Source organism: Asparagus officinalis, chromosome 1, assembly GCF_001876935.1.
Source record: "Asparagus officinalis chromosome 1, Aspof.V1, whole genome shotgun sequence".
Classification (NCBI taxonomy): domain Eukaryota; kingdom Viridiplantae; phylum Streptophyta; class Magnoliopsida; order Asparagales; family Asparagaceae; genus Asparagus; species Asparagus officinalis.
Window position 1 is genome coordinate 82754844 of NC_033794.1, and position 9916 is coordinate 82764759.

General features: G+C 34.4%; 1 protein-coding gene across 1 annotated transcript; it reads right to left on the reverse strand.

Annotated features, from left to right (window-relative positions):
• LOC109826798 (bystin) lies at positions 2854 to 9573 on the reverse strand. Its single transcript, XM_020393818.1, has 12 exons — positions 9358 to 9573; positions 9074 to 9274; positions 8868 to 8994; positions 8685 to 8736; positions 8277 to 8604; positions 7556 to 7635; positions 7382 to 7429; positions 5613 to 5759; positions 4282 to 4354; positions 4126 to 4201; positions 3250 to 3351; positions 2854 to 3161 (listed from the first exon to the last, which is right to left on the reverse strand). The coding sequence occupies exons 1-11, from the start codon at positions 9505 to 9507 to the stop codon at positions 3272 to 3274; spliced, it is 1362 nt and encodes a 453-aa protein (XP_020249407.1). The 5' UTR covers positions 9508 to 9573; the 3' UTR covers positions 2854 to 3161; positions 3250 to 3271.

The window sequence follows — 9916 nt, forward strand, 5'->3', positions numbered from 1 at the left end:
GTAGGCTGCAATACATAAAATCACAATCAAGACCTATAGGGTGCAGTCCACGTAAGCAGACAATAATCTCCTAAACACTTGTAAAATCTAGGTAGGCAGCCTAAATATCGCCTAGGCGCTAAAGTACTGCCTAGGCTTTAGCACCTAGGCCTAGGCGTACACCTAGGAGGACTAGACGGAGGCTTTTTAAAACAAGGGGTCAATTGGACCACATAAGCGGCATAGTTTAGATTTTTCAATTCCATTGGGAAGACAAAAAAAGAATGAAAGGAATTGTTCTTTGGATTGGATTTGTTCTGGGACATATTTTGGCAAGACAAATTGTTTTCTAGCAATGTAGAAGTCTAGAAGGATAGGATGGCACTTCTTTGAATGGGATTTCATCATCGTTATTATTTTATTGCACTATTTAGCAACAAATATGAAATATTTCTTCATCTTGGATTTGTTTTGGGTCATTTAACAAGAAAATTGTTTTTAGTGCCAAAACATAGGACAAAATAAATTAAGAGATTGTTTTTAGATCCCAAAGGCCAAAACTTGAGACATATTTAGCAAGAGAAATTATTTTTAGACCCAAAACATAGGACATAATTAGCTTTGAAGAAGTCTACATGGGCAATATCCAACTTCTTTGGATGGATTTCATTATAGATAATTCTTTATTGTTCACTTAGTAATAAATACGGAGTAATTCTCCATTATGTTTTAGAGGGTTGCATACTTTGCAATAGGCATGGAAGCGAATCAAATCGAATATCAAGGTGTTCACATTTGTATTTGTTTAATATTTTCGAGTTCGAATGCGAATTCGAACATCTATTTTACGTGTTTTCCGAATTCGAACTCGAATACTATGTATTTAATAAAATATTCATGAATATTAATTGAGTATTAAAGTATATTCATTTTACTAAAGAATTTGATTTTTTTAATTAGTACTTAAATTTATGATTGAAAATCATTCCTTTATAATTATGATGTACATAAATTAATTCGATTATTTCCTTAGAAAACTGGTTGATGAGGCTTTTAGGTCTTTCAAAATTATTATATGGAATTTAAGTAAAAAATATAAGTGGATTGAAAACATTATAATGTTTGTAATAGTATAATTAATAAGGGATTAAAATTTAAACAGATATTTAATAAGCAAATGAATCGAATAGACATATGGTTGAATTCTCTCAGTTTATGAACTCGAACACTAAAATTTATTTGTTTATTGTTAAATGAACTATAAAGTCGAATAGTATCGCAAACAATTAACGAACTATTTGTTAATTATTTGGTTCATCCCACCCCTGCCTAGCGACGAAAGACGTCTGTAAGGATAAGATCTCACTTTTTCCAGATTCATTTCAGCATCAATGTTACTTTATAGCATACTAGGAATATGGAATTATTCTTCGAATTAGACTTTTGTTTTTAGACGTAGAATGAGACAGATTTAGTAATAGAGAAGCCAACCAGTACATAATCCTACTTCTTTCGATAGGACTAGATTGGGTTTATTTTTGGGCTTCATCATTGCTATTACTTTATGGCATACTCGGTAATGTATGTAGAATTAGATTGGGTTTATTTTGGGACAAATTTAGCAAGACAAAATGTTTTTGGACTAAAACATGGGGCAGAACAAAGTAAGAGAAATTGTTTCTAGACTCAAAACATGGGGCAGATTTAGCAATGGAACCATAACCTGGATTAAACATCAGATCTAATACTACGTTTCCTTTTTTAGTTGTATAGGAGCAAACATTTTAAGATGAATCTAGTGTTAATTAATATTTACTTAACTTATTAAAATATTTATTGATGGAAATAATATCATGCAGTGGATGCCACTTGATGAACTTGTGGATCAACCATTTCATCGAGAAGATACAATGATGAAGAACGTAACCGATATTTGCATTGCAAGATATGAAGAACGTTATCAGGGGTTTACCGCTTGCCAAATGATGTCAAAGTTTGATAATAGATTGTCTTATCTTTACTTTGGAGATATTAAGAATTCAACCAACACCACAAAATAGTGATAAAAAAACAAGTTGGAGTCTCAGCAGAACTTCCGCAAATGTAACATAATTGCAAAATCTGGTGTAAGAAAATCTTAAAAGGTGAATGATGAAAAGTTGCATGTTTCTAGTACTGAGAACTGAATTTGCTAATTTTCAGGGAAACTTACTGCATGTGTGTGCATATATCTGGCGCCTGATATTTAAATCTTTAAGGATAACTGAGTTCGCAATTCTTTCAGGGAAAATTTCCCCACGAATACATGCCTTTCATGCTGCAATTATTTCATAATGTTTGCCGTCTTTTACTGGACTAAGCCAGGATCATGATCGGATAAGTAGTTAGTTATGAAACAACGTGTGAAAATTAGTACCCATAGTTTCAGTTTTTGTTTAAAGAAAAATGTTCAACGACTAGATATCAACAGGACCCTTTTCGATCGATTACCCAACTTATAAATTGCCTCAATTTATCAATTGCAAACTAAATTCCTCTCCTTCCCTGAGATGCAACTTCGTTCTTTTCAGGAAAAAAAAACAGGAAATGCTCATGAACAGTTATCTCGTGAGGGTACGCTGCAGCGCTCAGGCCTGTTATCCAATCCTGTGCTTTTTAGTGAGCTGGGTACAAATCGTCGTTTCGTTTCAGCCATAATAAAATTAAAGAGCTTACTGAGGAAAATGAATCCTTAAAGCTCCCTCACTCTGTACCCAACATGACCAATTATAACACAGATTTAAGAGCCACAATGCCGCCAAATCACATTTAAATGTGCAAATTTGCATCATTAATATTAAGTCGCAGATCATAGATCTAAGATTTAAAAAACAATAACAATAAATTATTGAGCACTTCAATTTTCAAACAGCATAGTTTATGATACAACATATTGAAGATTTTTCCTGAAATAAATAAATCAAAATATAACAAAAGAAAGCCATATATTGAAGATTAGTTTGGAACAGAATCACCTCAATACTATTAACTTAAGACAAAATAATTATCCCGAGTAGCACACAGGAATATATGCACTTAACTAAATTGTACTGTGTCTGGTCTCTTCTTGTTGCAGGGTAGCCAACCAAATTAGTGATTTGAACTCCTTATCCTCACAGACTTTTGAGGGGGCTTATAGTTCACTGTAGACAAAAAAAGAAATAATTTCAGGGCATGTAAATACATCACAAGCTCCTGAAACAAAAAGATTCATGGAACTAAGCTAGTTACCTTCATAAGCAGTTTTCGCCTTTTAGTCTTCTTCCATAGGAACTTCTGGGAAATTCCATCTGTCTTCTTCGATTTTTTTACAGATAACAGAGACTGGAGAAGGTACGCTTGTCAAGGAAAAGGAGCTATTCATTTTAGCGTTTTACAAATGACACGATTAAAACAATTGTGACCATAAAATTACTTGAACTCCATGATGGAGGCCAATATTCATAATGGAAGATCAAATGAAAGAAAATAAGTTCTCCAATTTTTCATTCATGATAAGAGAATATCAGACTGTCAGAAATAACATGACAAGCTCATCTTATAAATTGGAAATACCTTTTATGAGCATGACAATTCTGGCTTGAACATAACAATAGAATTTCTGATTTTATGCTTCATGTGTATTTCCTTAATTTTAACGATTGTCTAGAGCTCTGATACTTTGGTAGTAGATAATTTTCAACTTCATTGATAATATCTTTGTTATTGATGATACCAGACACCTAAGAAAAATTTACTTAATTAATGTTGAATCCTATCAATGACAATGAACCAACAGAATCACATGATATCGAGGTGACAATAAAACTTCGTGCACTAGTCATCTGATACCCCCCCCCCCACCAAAAAAAAAAACCTCACACACACAGAAGCACCATTTCCAAGACAGACACATAGGCTAAAAGTTTTTTTTTTTTGGTGGGGGGGAATGGGGGTCGCATCTGAATTGTTGCTAAAGTTTTTTTTTGTGCACCCGTAGCGGTTGCTGTGGAGGCAAAATAAAATAAGATTAAAAAAATGAAGGATATCTGCTTTGCATAGTAGCTAAATCAATGGAAAATACTAATTTCATAACTATAGGTATCTAGTTAACTTTGTTAAGGATATACATTGCCATAAGATCATCTTCCTTCTCCCCTCGGTTGCGGCTATTCTTCAGCTCCCTAAGGATTTCAGGTGTAACCTATGAAGAGAGAAAATCACAAATTATTGCTGTCTGTCGGTGTTTGAGACAATGTTTATATGAATGAGAATAAAATATACCAAATGATGCTTCTGATGATGAATCAAACGATCCAGGTTGTCCTTGTCCTCCTTAGTCAGTTCATTTTTGTACCTGTGAAAGATAAATCTTATAAATGTATTATATAGCATATTAAGCATTAGGGGTGAAATCACTGTTGTTCCATGATTTATGATGTTCATCGCATGGTCATCCTAAGTTAGAATGAAAATCTCCAGTGACTATGAGGTGCATCACCAAGTTGTTTAAAGCATAGTTTAAAGAAATATAGATATGAGCATCTTGAGTTAAGAGTTAAATGGCTATGGTTCTGCGATGAGCTTGAGTTGGGCTTCTTTTTATCCCAGTTCTTATATTCCTGTCTTGAGCACTCCTGATTCCTATCCTCTGTTGGGGTAATCAGCCCAGAAACTAAATGGAGTTTCTATGATACATGAAAATTTTAACTAATATACCTTTTGACTTGGTCACTTGAGGACCCTCAGTCATGTAGGTTCTGGTGTGTTGCAGATCAAGAATATTCAGTTTGTGTTACCAAGATGGCTCACCATTGATTTCCAAATGAATCATGGTTAACTTCTTATATTATACCCCATACTCATGGTATGTTATAACCTTTTAGCTGAGTAGTATACCCCATTTATATACAGTCAATTTAGGAGAGAATTGCATTCTCAGAAAGCAACATCTGAATTATAGATGCATATTTTTAAACCATACTAACAACTTTATAGTATGCCACGTATTAGTCAGAACATCTCAAAAAATAACATCACTGTAACTTAATGGGACACACGGTGTCTTCGCCTTCAATATGTATGTATATACATATGCATGCACAAGTGCTAGTTCTGGCATGCCATTGTTAGGTCTGCACATGGTCTCTCCTAGATTTTAACTGTGCACCTCGACATCCCTATAACTGCCCATTTACTACTACACCAAACTCCATTTGCTTAAAGTCTTATAAGATCACGTTAACCTGCTAGTTGCGAGATGAGTTGATGAAAGCATCATCAAACAGCTTTTTACATTACCAGGCCATTCCTCCTGATAGGGAAACAATTTGGCCACAATAGTGAAATTCGGAAAATTCTAAAACATAAGCATAGAAACTTAGGGACGAGGGAAAGGTTTAAGGAAGAGAACTACCACCAAAGTTTACACCTCTGGAATACTTGAAATGTTATGAAACTTTGGATATTCTGGGTAGTTAACATGTTCAGTGGATCATTAACAGAATTCAAAATGAAGTATCAGAAATACACACAATATATTGAACGTTTTAAAATCAAAAAACCATGGACAAAAATAGTAAAATACATGACATCATAGATTTAGAGAAGTTTACCTTTGCACAAAGGCAATAAGTGACTGATGCCATATTACAGGCATGACCCTTTCATCAGTAAGAAACCTCATGAAATGTGCAACAACAGCATCAAGCACCCTGTACGGTAGTGCATATTTCTTGTCTAGAAATAGCTTGATGAAATAACTGCAATAAATTAGATATTATCAAATGTCACCTAATATAGAGAAGTCCGATACCAGTTTTTGAATAACTGATACACATTATGTAATCAAGTTTCTACATTAATCCTGTATTTAAAGAATATTAACAATGGTCAAAGTATTTTAGGATTCTGTACAGAAATAGAACAATCAAATTAAGGAAAGTTAAAAAAAATCTCAAATGAGTTGTAAATTTGAATATGAAAAATCAGCATGCTTAACCATGAACAACAGCGTTCAGCATTTTGTCCTATTAAGCCAAACGAGAGATCATCAACAATTCACCCATTTTAGTAGTGCTGGAGAAAAAACATCCACATCCAGAAACATTCACTGTCCATTAACTAATAAACATAGACAACAGTCATGAGAACTCCACTTCCAAAGAGTGTAATGGGGGACTGTCCCAATTGAGTGTTTAACTGGCAATAACAAGTCCACCATTATCAAATATTGAAAGTATAAACATGAAAGCTTCATACTCGTTCAGCATCTTGGTTTTATCATTTATGTAAAACAGCTTCCCAATATAATGTCCAATTTTAAAGCATTTTTATTTATAAATAATATTAGTGAACACTAAAATTTCTTGGCAATTCTGTATATCATTATGTTATTGTGGAGGTTCGTGCTTAAAGTTCAAAGAAATAAGATAAGATGTCAAATTTCAAAAGCAAACTTCTACTTATATTATTTATATATAATACCCAAGGTTTTAAATATCGAATATCGGGAAAATGTCAGATGGCCAAAGTTCGTATCGGATTGTAGATATCGGGTAAATATTGGGGATATTGGTAAATATCGGAATGCCACAATAGATGTTTCCATATATAGTATAATGCACTAAAACATAATCTCAACATACTTAATGAAATCCAAGCATACAAAATGTAAATTATGTGTTTAGGTCAGCAATCAACCTTGTAAAACAATCAAAGCACAAATCAATGTTGCCACACTTAGTTTGATTTTTTAGGCCAAAATATCATTTGATAATATGGGAAAATAATGACATCTCGCCTCAAAAATTGCCAAATACGATATATTTGTTTTGCAACAAGCCATATAAATGGATATATCGGCCTAGATATCGGTGATATATCTCCATATTGGGAATATATCGCCCAAAATAGCCAAAAAGCGGTAAAGGATATGTAGAGACCATATCGGTTGCGGCACACCCTGTAAACGAATATATCGGGTGATATTTTGGGCCATCTCTGGTATATTTAAAAAAAATACCAATGATAGTTGAGATTTTTTGGTGGTTCTTGTTTGCAATTATGTTATTGCGGAGGCTTGTACCTAAAATCCAAAGATAATTTTTAACAAAAAAAGAAAACATATGATATCACTTAAGGGAGTAATCACCATTGACAGAAATGTCACAGAATAAAACTCTTATGTATATTTCTTCCCTAATATCATAGAAATTATGTCTGATATTTCAAAATATCATCTAGGAAAATTAAGATTTTGAGAATTCTCACTATAAGACAATTGATGTTAAACATAAAATATCGATGAAGCTCCAACGCAAGGGTTCAACTTTAACTAAAGGAAACTTTTTAAATCATGAACTACAAATATAAATCAAATTACCTAGTTGTGCCACAATAATCCATTTCCGCTAGCTTCATTAAGGCTGCACTGTATGACCATATAGTATAAATTATAAAAAAGCATCAACAAATCAACTCAAAATGCAACTATACAAGTACGTTCTAAACCCAAAAAATATCAAGGAATCCACGCCTATGAGCAACAGTACATTACCTTGAGTGAAGAGGAGGAATGGAAACTTTCTGAATGATGCTTCCTACTATGACTGCTTCCCGAAGATTGCAAGTTCCTGACTGTAGAAGATTCTATATTTAGAGAGAACAATAGTTGGCAAAGAAAATAACTCCAACCGCTAAATTCAATGGTGATGCCTTCAAGTCGGACAGTGAGCTTTTGGAGAGTACAATGAAATGATAAAATTTGGGTATTAACTAACAGAAAATTACCAGAAAAATATTCACGATTGAAGAACTAAATAAATAACAACTTCCATGCGTTTCTTGATTTTGAACTTGTGAGAAGTTTGCAATGTCTCTTAATAGGTCACAAGATTATTAATGGCTGCTAAAAATTATTATGATTTGAATTTTTACAGCAAGAAATATGTGTTGCAATCAATACAACTGTTTCATGCTCCCTAAGTTTATTAATGGTTGTTAATAATCATTATGATTTATTTAGCATAGTATGGGAAGATATTTCAAGATTGTTTCTCGTAAACTATTAAATATTACCTCTCTTGTGCATGTGTACATACTCAACTCCAGCCTCATATGTTGTGGATCACATGACACTCAACCTTGTCTCATATAGTATACACCAACACGAGAAATAATTTAGGGATACAAATGCACATGGTTCCAACAAACACATGGAGAGTAACATCAGAATTGAACACATATCAACTGATGATGAGTTCAATAATATTGCATACCTGACATAGGGGGAACAGGATTCCCTTGAAAAAGGCAGCTGGCTTATAGAGGGACTTTTTCATAGACTGATAGAGAGCAAAATGAAGTCTTTTGTTCTTTCTTATGTCCTCTCGAATCCGTGGTAGTAGAACAAGATTGTAAAAACGTTGGGCCCCTTTAACGCCTAAATTTGAAGAGAATATTCTTGTTGCTTGGTACATAGCATTTGGGGACCAATTCTCTGGCTCAGTCAAATATAGCACATCTTCCCATACTTGTAGGTGCGGGATGTGTTTAAATGCCTTGGGGATTTTCCCATTAGTGTACCTACTGAGCAGTTTGCCGACCCTGTAATATGAAGCTAGCATATTCATACATAATCATATGATAAAATAGTTGGTATCACAACAAATAGATCGTTCACATACCCCTTATAAAGGTCTATGACACTGCTATCCAATTTGGGGAGAGGCCGTGCTTCTGTGGCCGCATAGAAGGAACAGATATATAAACCAATTAATAACTACAGAAGTAGGGTATTTTCTGTAATTCCCGCAATATAATCTTCCCTAAAAGATAGAAACTTTGATATATGTTCAAAAGAAACTGACCAGAGGCAACCTCAGCATCCTTCTCCTTGATTTTCTGAATAATAACATCCGCTAGTGTCATCTGAGGACCAGCATTTTCCGACATGAAAGTCGCCAGCAACTTCTCATCCTCCTCATCAATCTCTTGCTAAAAATAATCGACAAAAAAAATAATCAACGCCTCATTTTCACCCAACTAAATTAAGCTAAAAGATCAAATATTTTACCAAGCCCCCATCGTAAAGACTCTGAGTCTCTGAAAACCCATCGAAACCATCAACATCCTCCTCTTCCTCATCGACAACCGAAGGATTCTCAGTAATAGAAGAGAACGGCGTCGGATTTTGCTCCTCAGCTTCCTGCTCAATCTCTCTTTGTTGACTCAGGGCTTCTTTCAGAATCTTGGAGCTCAGGTTCGACGAAATCAGCTGGAAAATAAAAAAAAGTAAAACTTTAACTAACAATTTAGATCAAAAGGATGATGAAATTAAACCTTAGGGCTTCGATTTACCTTCTCGCCTCCTTGGTGGAGCTTTGGACCGCGAGAGCGCTTTTTGGAGACGGATTCATCGTCGGCGGCGGCGTCGAGGGATTTGCGATGCTGAAGCTGGGGATTCTTTTGCTGTTTTCTCTGCTCATCTTTTCTTTTGTTGCCCGCCATTACTGAGATTGGACCGAGCAAAACCCTAACCCCAAAACCCTGAATCGAATCGAGCGAAGAGAGAACTCGGAAACATATAACCGTATGGTATTTATATGATCGGGTAAACTTATTATGAATCCGAATCCAATTGGCAATAAACGGGTTAGGGTTTCCATTATGAATCCGACCGTAAAATGAAGGCCGTCATGGGCCTCTACATGGCCCATATCGTATGGACTGGGTCGATTGGCAATCTAAATTTAGATGGGCTAATAAATTTAGTCTCGGTTGACCTAATAACGAGACAGTTAAATTCAACCTAGTTTTCCCAAATATAATGAGAGTTGAGGGTTTATAATGTTATTTTAATACAATCAATGTTGATATCTTTTTATCTGTCAACATCATTTTAATCATCTTCCAAACA